This window comes from Balaenoptera borealis (assembly GCF_965194805.1).
Source record: "Balaenoptera borealis genome assembly, chromosome: 18".
Taxonomy (NCBI): domain Eukaryota; kingdom Metazoa; phylum Chordata; class Mammalia; order Artiodactyla; family Balaenopteridae; genus Balaenoptera; species Balaenoptera borealis.
The window spans coordinates 64,743,280-64,761,801 of NC_138877.1; the positions used below are offsets into that span (position 1 = coordinate 64,743,280).

Genomic DNA, 18,522 nt, shown 5'->3' on the forward strand with positions numbered 1-18,522 from the left:
TCTGGAGATGAAAACATTTATTTCAATTGAATTTTGTTTCATTAAAAAACTCTACAATGACATTAAAAAAGAAATAAAATAGAAACATATTTAACTGCCTTTAAAGATTAAAAAAACCTCTAAAGACCAAATAAACACATATACATTTCAAATACTTCCACTGTTCTAACAAACCTCAATATTATCCTTGTTGTCATGTCAGTCTCCTGAAATAAGAACCATGACTATTACACAAATTTACTGGACTAAACATTAACCATATTATTTCTAAATACAAACTGCACTCAATGTATTTTGGTAGGTTGCTGAGTATGTGGTTTTTAAGGCTTAATTCTATGAAACATCTGTTTCTCTCTGTTAAAGAATCCAAAAACCGGCTATCAGAAGGCATATACATATGTGTGTGTGTGTGTGTGTGTGTGTGTATGTAATAAACATATTCCATTTGAGGGCGGTTATGCCTTATTCTGAGAGTACATGTAAAACCAGGACAGTAAAACCTTTAGTAAGTTGAACGCACCATATCATAGCCGCCACCATCAAGAAAAGCTAAGGACCCATAGTTCAAACAAAGTACGGCAGGCCCTCGGAAGTATTGTGGTTTGTTGATCTGCTGATCAGAAAGAGCTAGACAAAGTACAATTAGCGGTCAGAAGTAAACTAACCTAGGCAGGCTCATAAAAGTGAACCTTCTTGACGCATCCTGAGAACATACTGCATGAATACAGTCAATATATGCAATGTCTTTCTGTTTTTCTCACCAAGTCAGGAGAGCCCATGCATGTGATTTAGAAAGGATTTCAATGACGGGCAAAGCAAAAGCCTTACGTCAGCAGAGGATCAACCGTCAACTGACGGTCAATTGAGGGTCAATTACAGTTAGCAGCACGGCCTTTTTGAAAATATCACCAAGCTGAGTCTAAAACTGCAACAGATATCATGTAGGAGCCATGAAATCTAGAAGACGATCAATGATAACACATGTCCGTCATTATCAAATCCCCTAGAAGGGCTCCTATTTTCTGAAAGCATTTTCTCTTCCATCTCTTTTAGAAAATATAATTAAATACTGACCTTCTGTATTTTAACCATTTATCTTTTTTTCTGGGGGGGGCCCTCTCCTACTATAATGCCACTTAAACTAACGTGTATTTTTTGTTTTTCCTATTAGTTTTTTTCTGTACTAGTTTAGCCAGAGGTTTTGGGCGGGGAATAGTGGATCCTACTTATGTTAAAGAAAGCGGTAAGGCAAAATGATAACTTCCACAGTCTTCAAGTAAATAGAATCCCTGATATAATTGGAAAGTAATATGTAATTTGGGGGCAGTAAAAAACATCTATGACAACTTTGTCTTATACCTTAGAAAATGTGCTTTGGCTCTGGAGTCTCTTTAAGGCACAAAACCCGGTAAACAGCTTTTATTGGTGGCCTGTACCTCTGATTTAGATAAGACAAAAAATACTATAACGTATAAATAACAATAATAAATCATTTTGTTAGAGCTTGAAATCATTGGGTGAAGTGGAGGGAAAAAATCCAAATAGACTAACAACTTGTATGTAAATATTTGTTGCTGGTGTAAAAAAAAGAAAAATATAGTTTACACAGTGCAAAGACTATTGGAAAAATGTCTTTGGAATAGACTTGACCTCATGGTAGAATCACAGTGCTGTCTCAAAAATTGTTAAGGCTGAGGGCTGTCCATTGGAAGCATTCATAACCACATGCCCATTGTGAGTAATTTCTGGATAATTCCTTTTGAAGTACACCTGAAAAAAAAAGACAGGTATAAAAACATGTTTAAAAGTTTTAAAGTCCTCCTCCCTAAAGCAGCGCATTTCTTTTTTTTTAAAATTAATTTATTTAATTTATTTATTTTTGGCTGCATTGGGTCTTCATTGCTGCGCACGGGCTTTCTCTAGTTGCGGCGAGCGGGGGCTAGTTGCTCCGCGGCATGTGGGATCTTCCCGGACCAGGGCTCGAACCCCTGTCCCCTGGATTGCCAGGCGGAATCTTAACCACTGCGCCGCCGGGGAAGCCCCAAGCAGTGCATTTCTATGTCCACTTTTCATGTGAAGCAATCCCATCACTAGTGGAGGAACAAGTGAAAAAACCAGGGACGTATTTATTCTGTGGAGGAAGTAGCCCCATTAAAACCCTCAGTGGGGCTGAGCTTAATACTAAACAACCTGTAGATCCACTTGAGTTCTGATCATTCTGATTCACAGATATGCTTTATCACTACATTAAATTGATAAGCGGAATCATTTTACTGACTCAAAGCCTGGTGATAAATTAAAACCAGGGTGACAAAGAGGCTGGGAAATCTAGCGTCTGCATGAGGGTTTCTCATTTTCACACACAAAATGAGCACAATAGATTTGGATGTTAATATCAGGTTGCAATCCCTATATTTTATAAACTCTGATGACAAGCATTGAAACGCTGGCGTATATGTATGAAATATCCTGGCGTTTAATTTGTGTGGCAAAGCAGTTATAGGGCCTATAGAAATGTGATCTGTGGATAGTGGGATACAAGAATGAAAAGAGAATCAAAAGCTTTAATAATGACTCAACCAAGCAACTTCTCTAAAATGGAAGATGATACCAAATAATAGGACAGGTCTTTGCCAAGCCTTTGAGTTCTTGAATTCTACCAATTTCTAGCTGAACTGGAAGAGATACAGGTTTTCTGATAAATGTATAATCAGAACACAATGGAAATGAAATGCTGTCAAGTTTCTCTGTTCCACAATCATCAGTTTTTAGTAGCTGTATCGTATCTCAGTTCCTTGACAGACGCACAAAACAAAATGAAATAATGTCAAGACTTGTGAGCTCTTATCTCTAAATGTGTTTGGGTGAAAAAGGACTTCAAAAGTAATTTTTTTTTCCTCCAAAGAAGAATGTGAAAAGTTTTGTTTGAGTCTTTAAAACAGAAAATGTACCATCTATCTGAGGCTTGCTCGTGTCACGTGCTGGGTTGCTTAGTCATACGAGTTCAGATCTATTTTACAAAACCTGACTCCAAGTACATTTGTGGGGCTGTCAACAAAGTTATCATGATAGTGGACTTCACACATGAAATGGAAAAGCTCTGAGATACCTACCTTCATATTATGTGTACTTTTTCTCTTATTGCTTGCATACTTGCTACCCCCAAAACAGCACTACATATGAAATGCTGTATATTAAAATGTCACTTAAAAGGAGAAAAATAAGAATTTCTCCAAGAGTGCTTGGATCCCACTGGATGAAATTTGAGGCTACTTCCATTATAATGCAAGGATTTAAAAATAAAGCTTTTGGGGGGGCTAATTGCATTTCATCCCCCTCCTCAATTTTTTTTTAAAATAGCCATACTTGGGGGGTTATGTATTTATATACTCTGTTAGTGAAAGTAAAAACAGCCAAAAGAACAGAAGGGAATTCATTTCATTTTCTATTGCTTGACAGCCACCCCTCCCCCATCACCCTGGTTCCTTTCTCCATACCCCTTTCTCAATGTAATTTTTTATTAAAAAATTTTTATTAGTAGCAATTTTTAACCCAAATGGTCTTCATTTCATGGTCTGAAATACTTGGAACTGAATAATGAAAATGAGCTTCCTGTGTATAAAATCCTTGATTTGACCTTTCTTTTCCTCATCTGTTGCCATGGTGTAGACCACACTCTAGCTGATGGCACAAGTGAGAGAAGGCATCTTTTTCATAGGGCAGGTTATGAAGGGAGTTGAGATGACTGAACGCTTGTTAGCAGGGTCCTTGTGGATGGGTTGAGCCTGGGATGGAGGGGCCCAAACTCACCTCTCTCTCCTGGGACCATTGCTGACCTTGGAAAAATCACTTAAGCTCTCTCTGACCAGCTGCCTCATTTGTGAAACGAGACAACGACTTACCTCATAGGAACTAATTGATGGCTACAAACTGCAGGTTGAAAACACGCTGAGCTAAGTGTTGGGTGTGATTATGATGCTGCTCAGAGACGTGGTCCCTTAGTCCACAGAAGGCAGCAGCATCACCCAGCTTACATGATGAGAACAAAACATCTAGGGCTTCCCTGGTGGCACAGTGGTTGAGAATCTGCCTGCCAATGCAGGGGACACAGGTACGAGCCCTGGTCTGGGAAGATCCCACATGCCGCGGAGCAACTGGGCCCGTGAGCCACAACTACTGAGCCTGCGCGTCTGGAGCCTGTGCTCCGCAACAAGAGAGGCCGCGATAGTGAGAGGCCCGCGCACCGCGATGAAGAGTGGCCCCCACTTGCCGCAACTGGAGAGAGCCCTTGCACAGAAACGAAGACCAAACGCAGCCATAAATAAATAAATTAATTAAAATATCTAGGAGGCCCTTTTGTGAATCTTTTGATTTTTATCTTTACAGAAGCGCAGGGTCGTAGTTAATACACATTTTATTCAGTAAATACAGTAACCCGGGAGGCAGAATGTAGTTAAAAGATTACTAACACTTTCTAACCTGTGACTTTGACAAGTTCCTTAGGCCCTTCTGCCTCAGTTTCTCGATCTGAGGGATAATACTACCAGCTCAGAACGGTTTTAATGAGGATTAAAAGAGACAATGCCAAAAAAGTTCAAATTCTGGCCAAGCAGAACATAAGACCAGTGAGTGTTGGGTTTGAGCCTTTTCCTGTCCTTCTTTGGGTTTAGTTCATTATAGTTCCTCCAGTGTAGGCTGAAACTAAGTTTAGTATTTAAACTCCAACTTGTAAACAAAGCCACCATCATGGAATTAGATCTTACTAAAAGCAACAGAGCAATAAACGCTCCCCTGCACGGTTAAAGGCCAGCAATCAATGGTTCAATATATGTAGAATTATGGTTCAAGAATCTGTCCATTCATTCTCACTGAACTGCACGGCACTAGTTCAATCCCAGTAACCCTCAAACTCCTCATCTTTAAAGCAGGTCTAACTTTGTGGACATGCTGGCAGGTATATTATCAAAGTTAAAGAATGCTAGAGAGTTAGAGACGATTTCTGCTTTTAACTTAACGGAATATTGGATATTTTTCTCCCCTTATTCTCTCAGAAATCACTCTCAACAGCAAGGATAGTGGGAGATTAAAAAGTAAGCCCAATATTTGATGAAATCAGGAATCATTTGAAATCACAACTGACAAAATATCTAGATGGACTGCCTTATGCAACTGGATCCAATGGGCTGTAGCAAGACAGAGAGAAAGTACCTAAAGAGAGCAGATCTCAGCAATCATGGGAGAGCACAGTTCTCCAACTAACTGGCAAATTCTAAGGCGTCTATGAGGAATCATATAGAATCAACATCTTCGCCTAAAGCATGTACACTGGTCAGGTCCTAGGACAAGAGAGATTCTGAAATGCAAGCAGCATTGTAACTGCCCATCTCTGCAGGCTAGGGAGGAATACAGGCTAAATGAATATGTATTATCAATTTCTCTCTCTCTCTCTTTCTCTCTCTCACACACACACACACACACTCACTCACTCACTGTCTTTCTCTGGATCATGGGGAATGCTTCTATGTTAAGCAGAGGGAATTCCCTTTAGTCTGAAATGATGCGCTAGCCACAACTATCTAGCAAATATATGGTCTTAAAAAAACAAAATTAAGAAGTGCGTAGTAGGAATAATAATAAATAAAAAAGTAATACAGAATTTGTAAAACACACAAACAAAAAAGTAGGAAAAGGAACAGGATAAGCACATGATGGATGAAAGAAATAATCACTGAACAGATGAAAATTATGAAAAAAATAATATTACATATTTAAAGAAAATGTAGTAGAATAATCAACCCGTGGAGGCAGAGATCTGAGAGTACAGGAAAACATGGAACAGAAACAAAAGATGAAACATGAATTGACAGATGCCAAAGTGAAAAGGAAGATAAAAATGAAAACATCAAAGAAATGACATTTCTGAAGGCTGCACAAATATTAGTCACTACTAAACAAACAATATGAGACATGGAGGATAGAACTGAGAAAGCAAGTCTAATAACTATAAATTAATAAAAATTTTAAAAAGATTAAGGAGATAATAGCTTTATGAAATAGACAAAGGACAATATATACATTACAGATATTTGTAAAGAGAATCCAATCAACTAAAACAAATTCAAAGATACAATTCAAATAAACTCCCTAAAATAAAAGACTAGAAGCTAGTGACCAAGAGTCTGTGATGTTCTAGGAAAAACAAATGACTTTCAAAACAGAAAAAGAATCCTCTGAGTATCCAGGAAAGATCAACTTATGTCCAACATGGCCTTAGACTCCTACACATGAATAAACAATGCTGGAAGACCTTATAGCAAAGATTACAACACAGTAAGTGAAAGGACGTGTGATCCAAGAATATTATAACCAGAAATATAAACTGGTGATGTAGCAGAAAAATATTTCATACAGGTGACCCTTGAGCAACGTAGGGGTTAGGGACCCTCCACATAGTCGAAAATCCAAGTATAACTTTACAGTTGCTCCTTCATATTCACAGTTTCACATCATGCATTCAACCAACTGCAGATCATGTAGTATTATAGTACATATTTACTGGAAAAAAACCATATAAGTGGACTCCTGCAGTTCAAATCCCTGTTGTTCAAGGGTCAACTCTATAGACAGTAAGTTGGGGATTCTTAACTCCAATGACCCTCCTTTATGATGGTATAGAGACTTGTTTTCAACCTTTCATTTGTACTGCCACCCATAATAGTAAATACACTTAACTTTACTTTGAGTCTCAGTACAGATTCACAATCTGTATCTATATTTATCTATCCTGAAAGGAGTTTCATTTTCATGAAATATTTACTATTACTAGGAAAGATACATTGCTCCTTTTCTTCTATTCCATTCTTTTCTATTTCATTTCTTAAAGCATGCTGGTCATGACTGATTAAACAGATTTCTCAGCCCCACTAATGAATCAAACCCCTAAGCTGTAAAAACACAATACCAGAGGACAAATTTTAGCCAACTAGGAGATGGAAAAAGTATCACTTAATACAAGTAAGTAAAATAATAGAGGTTTAAGGATTTTTAAAGGTATGAAGATAAACAGTAGAAGAAAAACAATTAAAATCTGATGGGAGAATGGGGAGAGGGAAGATATGACATCATTGTTCATAATGGGGAGCCAAAAATAAGAAATAAAGTATTCTTAGAGGAAATGAAAGGAACATACATAAAACAATGAGCAAAGAAACACAAATTACAGGCTAAAAAAAGATTTAAAAAAAAAAAGAGCACTAAAAACTGACAGTATAACATGACTGAACTAAGATAAAACATAACTATAATCTCAATAAGTGTAAATGGCCTAAACTCATCTATTGGGGCGGTGGGGGGGGTGCCTCACGTGCTAAGATTAAATCTCAGAGATAAACCTAACTACATGCCATTGCAAGAGACGTATCTGTAATCTGCTATTAAAAGATAATCGGAGGAATCCCCTGGTGGTCCAGTGGTACAGAATCCATCTTGCAATGCAGGGGACACCAGTTCGATCCCTGGTCACACAACTAAGCCTGCACGCCACAACTACAGAGCCCATGCGCCACAACTACAGAGTCCATGCACTCTGGAGCCCACACGTCACAACTAGAGAGAAGCCTGCACACACACCACAATGAAGTGAAGAGCCCACATGTCACAATGAAAGATCCCACGTGCCACAACTAACACCCAACGTAGCCAATAAATAAATAAATATTAAAAAAAAAAAAAAGACTATCAAAGACTGGGACTTCCCTAGTGGTCCAGAGGAGGTTAAGACTCTGCACTTCCACTGCAGGGGGAATGGATTTAATCTTTGGTCAGGGAACTAAGATCCCACATGCCCCACAGCATGGCCAAAACAAAAACAAAAACAAAAACAGTCAAAGACATACCAGGCAGATGAAAACAACGTGAAAAGGGGGACTCAATTTAATTATGAACCATATTGGATTCAGGGCCAAGACCATTAAATGAATCAATGAAAGGCACTTTAAAATAGTAGAAAATATAATTCATACTGATAATAAAAGTCAAGAATATATTTGTGCACTGGAAAAAATCATATCATCAAAATTATAACAACCAAAAAAAGCAGGAAGTACAAAGTGAAACTTGGTAGCATGAGACTAATTCACCTAGTCCAAGTTACATTAAACGGACCAAAATAAACAAGGATAGAGAAGAACTAAATAATGTAATTAAATAGATCTAATTAAAAATGAAGCTCTATAACTTAAACAGACAATAGCCCATCTTTTTAAATACCCACAGAACACTCAAAAAATTGCCTATTTACCAGAACACAAAAAAAGTATTAATAAATACTGTTTCTTGGGGGAAACAGGACAGACAACATTTTTTGATCATAAGGTACTGAGACTGATGAGGAAAATAGAAACAAATAAACATAAAAAAACTCCAACCCTCAGGAAGTTTTAAAGATATCCTTCTCAAATAATTTGTGGACCAAAGAGGAAATGAAAACCAAAATCGCAGAATCTATACAAAAAAACCTAACTATGATGAAAGCACTACACACCAGAACCTATAGGATATATCTAAAACAGTATTCAGAGAAAAGTTCACAGCCTTGAAATATTTATATTAATAGACAAGAAAAAATAAAAACAAATGCATTCAGGAAGTAAGCAACAATAAAATAAACCAAAGAAAGAAAGATAATAGAAGGTGATAAATTATAAAAAAGAATACAAGTAGTAAGTGAACTACAGAGCTCCTCTTGTGGGGAAAAAAACATAAAACTGTAACAATTAATTAGAAGGGAAAATGAGGAGTAGGGAATGGAGAGAACATAAATACTATGTAGCCATTAAACAGAATGAGATAACTATGCACATAGATATAATATTCAATGAAAAAAGTAAGGAAGAGCTATCGTTTGTGCTTAAAAACAGGAAGGCCGCATAGGCACAAATTATTACTGAAGCACAGAACTTGTCAAGAGAATAGTCAAAGATGGTGCTGGAGCTCCACCCCGGGGGAGGAGCCGTGTAATGACAGGAATGGTAAAGTGACTTAGATTTCATTTATAAAATTTTAAAACCTATTCTAAAAAAGTGAAGTTTTTGAATTTTGTAGCATTAGACACATCATGTCTTTAAGAACTGATTATTAAAAATAAAATTTAATTATTTAGAGTCTCTAATGCTACTTAGAAGAACTGTGGGTACTTTTTCTTATTGGGAGATAAGGGTTGAATCTATAGCCTGAAAAAAAAATGATGCCACTTGTATCTTATAAAATGCTCAATATTCACAAAGCACTCTCATCTGATTCTTTTTTTTTAAATTAATTAATTAATTAATTTATTTTTGGCTGTGTTGGGTCTTCGTTTCTGTGTGAGGGCTTTCTCCAGTTGTGGCAAGCGGGGGCCACTCTTCATCACGGTGCGTGGGCCTCTCACTATCGCAGCCTCTCTTGTTGCGGAGCACAGGCTCCAGACGCGCGCAGGCTCAGCAGTTGTGGCTCACGGGCCTCGTTGCTCCGCGGCATGTGGGATCCTCCCAGACCAGGGCTCGAACCCGCGTCCCCTGCATTGGCAGGCAGACCCTCAACCACTTCACCACCAGGGAAGCCCCATCATCTGATTCTTGTAATAAGTGCAAAGGAGCCGGGCAGTGCTGTAATCCCTGCACTGCATACAGGTGAGGACCCTGAGGCTCAGAGACCTTGGGCAACATAAGAGGTCACAAGGTTGCTAAGTGCCTCCTGCACTATTCAAACCAGTCCAAGGTCCTAGATCTAGGATATTAGGATTTCATAATTTTGGGGGTGTATCTGGTGATAAAACGAATAGATAAAATGAAACCTCTGTTACACACTGGCAACAAAGAAACTTCAAAAAAGCCTCGATCAGGTCTGCTTCATCCCAGAATAAAATGAATGATAGGCATTTATCCTTTGTTATGGGATGAATTGTGGCCCCTCCAATTTTTTTTTTTTTTGTCTGTGTTGGGTCTTCGTTGCTGCACGCGGGCTTTCGCTCGTTGCAGCGGCGAGCAGGGGCTACTTAGTTGCGGTGCACAGGCTTCTCATTGCGGTGGCTTCTCTTGTTGCGGAGCACGGGCTCTAGGCATTCGGGCTTCAGTAGTTGCGGCACGCGGGCTCAGCAGTTGTGGGGCACAGGCTTCGTTGCTCCGCGGCATGTGGGATCTTCCTGGACCAGGGCTCTAACACGTGTCCCCTGCATCGGCGGGCAGATTCCTAACCACGGCGCCACCAGGGAAGCTCCCCCTCCAATTTTATATGTTGAAGTCCTAAACCCACCAGTCGTTCAGAATGTGACTGTATTTGGAGATAGGGTCTTTATAAAGGCGATTCAGTTAAAATGAAGTCATATAAGTGGCCCCGAATCTAATATGACTGGAGTCCTTATAAGAAGAGGCGATTAGGACACAGGCACACACAAAGATCATGTGAAGACACAGAGAAAAACATGGCATCTACAAGCCAAGGAGAGAGGCCTCAGAGGAAATCAATCCTGCCTATACCTTGACCTCAGACTTCCCGTCTCTAGGGCTGTGAGAAAATCAGTTTCTGTTAAGGTGCCTACTCTGTGGTACTTTGTATGGCAGCCCTAGCAAACTAATGTACCCTTCAGCTTTATGTATCTGAAAGGTACTTTCTCTATTTCACGGATCATCTAAAAGGGTCAATCAGACGGTGATTCAGCTTGCGTGCACCATTTTCAGAGAATCAACTACGTAGTCAAGAAAACATGACTTGGACGCACGTTTTCCCAGATGTTGAGTTTTCTTTTCAAATGAATGAATTCTGTTCTGTTAAGAGCGACAAGCTTGTTGACTTAGGCTAATCCTCCCGGTGTTACAGCTGTGAACGATGCTCTGAACGATATCTGATGCTTGCACATTTAAAAAGTTGACAATCTGACAGCTTGTTCTCCGAAGAGGATCAAGCATATGTAGAAATAATGTCAAGAAGATACTCAACTGAGATGAGAATCAGGATATGTTATTTTGTTATGTCTTTCCAAAGAAGTGACCTGAGGCAGTGGCAGGACTGAAATCCAAGAGTGATGTTCTGCCACCCTGTGAACTTGGGTGACTGGCCCCGTCTTGGCTACCACATGAAAGGAGCAGCGTTCTCAGGCTCGACACAGAGCAGAGTGCCTAGGGTGGAGCTCAGCCTCCCCCACCAATTCACCCCCTGCGCTCCCTGGACCTGTGACCTTAGGTGAGCCCTGGACCCAGTCTCCTCATCCATGACGGGGGATAAAAAAGGACCGTGATGAGGATTAAGTGCAATCATACATGCGAGAAGTATGTAAAATAAATGATAAAGAACTACCCAAATGTAACTTACCACTGATAATTGTTTAAGTACATGCAGGATTACTACACCAGGAATCTCAAGATATCTAATTCAATGAACTATGTCTATTTTTCTATGTATGTTACACTTGATTTAAAACATTTGTTGGAAGAAAAGATTCCTTATCCAGCGTCTGCTGCACAGTAGCATTATCACTACCTGTATATATATGGACACTTCCTTCTAAGGGGGGCTTTAGCTTCCTTACCTGTAAAATGAGGGTGTTGAACTTATGTTATGTACCTACCTAAAATGCTGTGATCTAGTTCTCATTGCTCAATGTTTGATAATATATAATCATAACATATTTTTTAAGTGGAGACTTTTAACCCATACGTGAGGATACATGTGTCTGATGTGAAATGCCTAAGGCCAAAGAAAAAAAGGGTTTGTGAGATTCCTGGCTGTTCTGTGTGACTAGGTTATATAGGGAATCCCCAATAATTATTGGATGTTAGGAGGGCAGCTCTGACTGGGAGACACTCTAGTGGATGAAAGCGCTCTGTGAATTTCACACATTAAAAACTATAGGGCTCCAGGGGGCTTCCCTGGTGGCGCAGTGGTTGAGAATCTGCCTGCCAATGCAGGGGACACGGGTTCGAGCCCTGGTCTGGGAGGATCCCACATGCCGCGGAGCAACTGGGCCCGTGAGCCACAACTACTGAGCCTGCGCGTCTGGAGCCTGTGCTCCGCAACAAGAGAGGCCGCGATAGTGAGAGGCCCGCGCACCGCGATGAAGAGTGGCCCCCGCTTGCCGCAACTAGAGAAAGCCCTCTCACAGAAACGAAGACCCAACACAGCCAAATAAATAAATAAATAAAATAAATTTATATATATATAAAAAAAAATATATATATATAGGGCTCCAAGTGCAACTTCTCTATATTTACATACAATATAAGTACTTATGAAAAGTTCAGAATACAATCTTCCGGGATCCCTAAACTCTTCAGCCAGCTCTGTGACCCAGCACAATTTCCTACATTATGAACAGTGGAAGGTACTGCTCTTCATTTCTAAGGAGGAAGAATGAGATAAAACAATGACAGAGAATTCAGGCCACATTTCAGATAAATGTTTCATATAGAATTACTTAGATACTGGGACATGTTTTCTTTTCCCTTTTTTTGTTTTGTTTTGTTTTGTTTGTTTGTTTTATTTAGGTTGTGGCACATGGGATCTTTGTTGTGGCATGCAGACTCTTAGTTGCGGCACGCAGCCTAGGCTTCTTAGTTGTGGCATTCGGACTTCTTAGTCGCAGCATGCGTGTGGGATCTAGTTCCCCAACCAGGGATCAAACCTGGTCGGCCCCTGCAGGCTGTTCCCGGGCCCCCTGCATTGGGAACGCAGAGTCTTACCCACTGGACCACCAGGGAAGTCCTACAACTGGCAATTGTTGAATACAGTACTCTATATATGCCTATGATGTCGAATTGGTTAATTGATTATTCAGATCTTTTGTATCTTGACTTAGTTTTCTTCTTGCTCTATTAATTTGATAGAAAGTTGTTTTAATACCTCCCACTGATTGTGGAATTTTCTATTTCTCCTTGCGGTTTTATCCATTTTTGCCCTTCTTTTTAAAAAATAAGCTATTTTACTATTTTGAAGTCTTATAATGGGAGCATACAAATTTCTAATTCTATCTCCTGTTGGTAACATTATGGGACGTTTTCTTTAAGAGATATTTTAAATACTGAAAGAGTAATTTTATTCAACTTACAAGTGAAAATCTGGGAAATGCAGAAAAGTATAAAGAAGGGAAAATGCACCCATAATTTAACACCCGGAGGTAAAGTTTTGACGGAAAGCCTCACGACATACATTCTGAGGCCTCAACCCACCTGAACCCACCCATCAAAAAGGGCAAGAACAGCAGACTTTTCTTCTCGCCCTCTATCCTTCCATCAATCCCACTCCTATCTTATTCCAGAGAGAATTACAGCTGGCTGCATGACAGTGGCTAAGTCCCTTACCAGACCTCAGTTACCACATTTGTACTATGAGATACCACCACCTCACCTTTGTTAGAAAGATACCACGTGACCTGAACGCTACTCATTGAGCACCTTTCTCACACCACGTACAGTGCTTAGTGCTTCCACACACCTCATCTGTGAAAATGCTTTGTAAACCTTCAAGCGCCATTCAGACTACAGTGTTAGGGTACTGTGAATTCTTGATTTATCCTGATGACAATTTCATCTTCTAGAAAGAAGAGGAAGCATAGGGAGGCAACCAGACCTAATTCTGAACAACGAAGAATTAGGGAGAAAGTGACAGTATCATGTAGGAGTTTTCTTTACAGTTAGAAGCCAGAAGAGACCTACACCTTTCCCTGGTAGATCTTTCTAGACCCAATTCATAATATTCCACTCCAATTCTTCTTCTCAAACCCTCCAATTTCCTGGATGTTCCCTGACAGCATTTGCATCATAAATGTGCTAAGCACCAATCGTAAGAATGTAAAGGGTCTGCAAAATGAGTGTTCTGTGCTCTATGAGATCTGACCCCAGAGTTCAAACATGTGGAAGCTCCAATCCGAAATCTCTCTCTCATGCGCACGTGTGTGCACACGTGGGCGCACACACGTCCTGCATCCCGCCCCCACTAGTTCTGCAGATTCTCAGCAGACATGCCCTCCCCCTGCAATGTACTCTTAAGGTGCAGTCATGAAGCTTTGTCTCTGGAGGCTTATAAGTGAAAAGGGCACAGAGTGCTTGCTACCAGACCCCTGGTGCCAGATCCTGAGGAGTGAACCCTGGAGACGCACTTTAATTACAACTCCCTGCGGCGGGCTTACCTGTTTTGCTGTTTCAGTGATGGCAGCGGCCTCAGCCTTGCCCAGTTGTTGCACCATCTTGTAAAATAGGCCGTCTCTATTTTGTAGCAAAACATACGGCTCATCATATTCTTTCAGTCTCCCTGAATCCAAAACCTGTTAATCAGCAGAAAGAAGCCCATCAGCACACAATGTTTTGCAGTAACATATTATAACTCAGACAATATTTCCGAAAGGGGTAAGACAGTGAGAATAGAATCTGTTTGGGTGGTAAGCCTGGCTGGTGTTTAAACGGTTTGATTACCCTGTTTTACTAAGCAGACAAAGGCCTAACCCGACCTTTTATTATTATAATGTTACAGGAAGAAAATGAAAGTTTTAGACTATGATTAGGGGCACTCAGCAGTATATGGCATTTTATATTCTGCCCAGGGCATTTGGGGCTGTTATCATTAGTTAGTGCTTTTAGCTCTCAGGCTCTTGAGCTTTGAGGGCTATTTATACAGATATACAGAGCTGGGAAATTTCTTGATTCAAGGAAATCAAACTCAATTTAGCAAAAAATTAGGGTGATGTCATAGAAACTGATGGCAGAGAGCAAATGAACTCCCGAGTTGGTTTCACAGAATCTGAGCAATTTGGGGGACAAAATGTAAATGCTTCCGGAATTTCCTTAGGGCCCTGGAATATTTCAGCTAAGTGGGGATAGAATCTTTTGCCAGAGAGGTTAAGGTGCTTCTTGAAGTTAGCTTTGGTAGTAGTTTATTCTTCTGAGAGTGAAAAGCTGGCAAAAAGAGCTGCTACCTAAACAGCTTTAGCAGAATTGCTCTGCACAGAAGAAAATCTCTAGAAATCCAATTTTCTCTTTGGATAAGTCTAAAGAAGCAATTAAGAAATTGAGCTCCAAAGTCCAGTGATCACGGCCTGCAGAGCACACGGGGGCAGCCCAATCTGAATTACCGAGGATCGGAATCTGTTTTCACAAATTATCTTTCCTTGCTTCTTGTTCTTTCTTCAGCTGCCTTCCTTTCACCCATTTTATTGCTCATTAATATGTCCACTAATTGGAAACTGAAAGGAAGAGGAAAGGGCTCTTAACTCTGCCTTTCTACTTATTAGTGGCTTTGGTTAATGGTTTCAGAGGGGAAAAAAAGAATCTGAAATAATTGGCCCAAATGACATACCTAGGAAAACAGTTTTGATGTTAAGTGGTACTTAGTTCTTCATTTAGGTCATATTTAGAGTAAATGTATCTTAAGAGAATACGATGAAACTCTACGCAGGACACAGGTTGTTCTTCCACATCTAGGTATGAACAGTTAATTTGGTCCCAGGGTATTCAATCGGAAACATTTATTAAGTCTCATAAAGGCCATTTTCCTGTTAAACTTTTACTACTAAGAATCACTGCTAACAGCAGCTCTCTCAAAAGAGTTTAAGAATAACTGAATCTGTTACATCCACATAATTATTAAAATGTCGTATAATTCGGCATGCCAATTTAGATGCCCTGAATGTGTAATTTTACTTATGCGTAGCGTTATAGAGCATAACCATTCCTCCTGACGGTGAAGAAGAAAAAAATGCAATTTTAAAACATAGGTCTCTCTCATGCCAAAGACAAAGGAAATAATTATATCAAATTACTTCATACAACGAAGAATTTTACATTCTTCAAAAGCAACAACTTTTAAAAATCACCACTTCAGAGTTGGTGGAAATGAGTTCTCTGACTATAGAGACTTTATATATTTTTTAGGGGAAGTTTTATTAATATTTTGTCCTTGTCCAACTTTCTACTTTATTTACTAAAATTTGAATGAATAGCAAATCTTTTCATTTTTTTTTCATATTGTCTAAAATACATGATTCCACTGAGATGAGTAGTTCTCAGGATTGACTAGTATCTAAGAAAGGCAAAGCCAGAAAACCATTAACACTCTCAAAAAACAATAGGATTAAAAATATAAATGGCAGAAAGACCTATTTTGACCCTTATAAGCATTAGCAACATAATGACTACGCATAAGGACAGTTTTCAATTTTTTTTTGTCGGGGGTGACAAATAGTTTCTGGTTTTCATTCATCTGGGAAAACATTACTAAAAAGAGGTTTGAGTTGAGGAAGAAAGGCAAAGAATATTAAATCGTAAGACTGTCTATAAACAGAAGAGGTGGAATCCAAGTTTCCTGGCCCTGGTGTTGGTTCTTCATCATCCATTTCCAAAGAATTCTCTAACTGCAGACAGTGAAAATGTTGAACGCAGGCAACAATACTGTTAGAGCAACTGCAGATTTCCACATGCTTCCTGTGCTCACACTTCTAGGGAGAATCCACGGTGACATGAAGACTGGAGTGTGCAGGGATTGGAGGGAAAAGCTGTGCTATTGGCTGAAGAGAAAACAGGTCACAAGCAACCAGCTAATCCTAAAAACTACAGGAAGAAGCCTTTAATGTAGAGATAGTTGTTGAGTCTTAGGAGGAAGAGGATTTCTGATTTGTTTGTCTTGCTCCACTGTTTTGTGGCAACAGAGAAAGTACGGAAGATTACATTAGCTGTCATTATGACTCCATCATGTTTAACAAACTTAAAATTGAGAGAACATCTTTGCAAAATAGAATTTTTAGCCTGACACATTAATGGTGCTTAATGAACCCAAACTGGGTAAATCCATTTGGAGAGCCAACACATAAACATAGCTATTAATTAGGTCACAGTTGTTTCCCAACAAGCCTTTTGCTTAATTTACTTACAGTAAACAAAACCATATCCATCCGACTTTGTGCAGAAGTATTCACCAGTGCAACCAAATGTAATTATTACACCTTAAGCACTTGTAACTACATGACTTTAAGGTGATAACTCTGTTGGTTATGCCCTTCATTAGCATCTGTCACTTCCCCAGCCACTCCCCGAGGCTGGCCGCCCACCCTCTGGAACATCAGGATTTGCAGCAGATTGACTTGTCTTTATGCCCTTAAAGCTTCAGGAACAGACAATCACTTGCTTTCTGAAAAGGAAACAGGTAGGCATCCCTCGCAGATTTTGGGGGTTCAGTTCCTGAACACCACAAAGATATGAATATCACAATAAATTGGTTCACATGAATTTTCTGGTTTCCCAGGGCATACAGAAGTTATGCTGACACTACATTGTAGCCTATCAAGTGTACAATAGGCTTATGACTGAGAAAACGATATACAGACCTTAATTTAAAGATACTTTATTGCTAAAAAATGCTAACCATCATCTGAGCCTTCAGCAAGTCGTAGTAGTAACATCAGAGATCACTGATCACAGATCACCATAACAAATGTAATGATAGTGAAAATAGTGCTGAGAATTACCAAAATGTGACACAGAGACATGGAGTGAGCACATGTGTTGGAAAAATGGCACCGATAGACTTTCTTGCCTTAGGGTTGCCACAGACCATGTACTTCACAGATGTGGTAAAAAACGCAACATCTGAGAAGCACAATTAAACAAGGTGTGCCCATATTTCTAAATCAAGCAAGCAAAAAAAAAATTGCCACAGAAATCAAAGGTGTGGGAAAGAACATTATTTATGAGATTTTTGCAAAATTGAAAGCCAACTGGTAATCAGAAGCTCCAGAGCAACATAAAAGGTTCACGCCTGGGGTGGATGGGAGCACAGAGAACAATTCCCCAGCTCTGAAGCTAGGGGATGCGCGTCTCTTGGGTCCCCTGAGGTCTAAGGAGCCAGCAACCGCAACCAGCTTGGACCAAGATGTAAACAAGTGGCCATGTTCACATTTCCTGGTGGGACCTCCCTGCAACATCACCGATGACCTTGACCAGGGAGCCCTAAACTGAAGGTCTCCCAACACAGGAGCGCGAAGGGCAGCTCCAACGGTGAAGGGCAAGTCCACCACAGAAAACAATGTTGGTCATCACAAAGGTGACAGGTTCCAAAGAGAACCCTTGCATTTCCCTTCTCCCAATGGACTCCTTCTTCCCCATTCACTGAGATGATCACGCCAGAAACCAGCATCGACTCCTCTGTCTTCCCTCAGATCCCACGTTCGATCCATCACACAGTTCACTTGGCTCCATTTTGCTGTCTATCCCAAATCCAACCATCTCACCATTTCCACTACTACCACCTTAGTCTAAGCCACCAATGTTAAAAGAGAGGGCAAAATTATAAGAGAGAGTGAAAACCACATTTGGAGAACTGAAAGACCATCAATGTGGTTTTAGCTTTAAAGGAAAGAGTAGAGTGAGACAAAACTAGAAAGGTGGGGAGGGGCCGAGCTGTAAGTCACTTTGTAAAACCATGTTAAGGATTTATTCAGAAAAACTGAGAGAAAAATTTGAGATTATAGAAATTTACCAGAAGATACTGGTACATAAAGCATTA

The 18,522-nt window shown here is 39.8% G+C and overlaps 1 protein-coding gene across 4 annotated transcripts in view; it reads right to left on the reverse strand.

Annotated features, from left to right (window-relative positions):
• The window catches only part of ABCC4 (ATP binding cassette subfamily C member 4 (PEL blood group)), a 220,644-nt gene continuing 202,122 nt past the window's right edge, over positions 1-18,522 (reverse strand). For all 4 annotated transcript variants that reach the window (XM_082366071.1, XM_082366074.1, XM_082366073.1 and 1 more), the window contains 2 exons: positions 14,159-14,293; positions 1-1,770 (listed from right to left, as the gene is read on the reverse strand). In XM_082366071.1, coding sequence (XP_082222197.1) covers positions 1,663-1,770; positions 14,159-14,293 — 243 coding nt within the window. In that variant the 3' untranslated portion in view covers positions 1-1,662. The remainder of the gene's footprint in view (positions 1,771-14,158; positions 14,294-18,522) is intronic.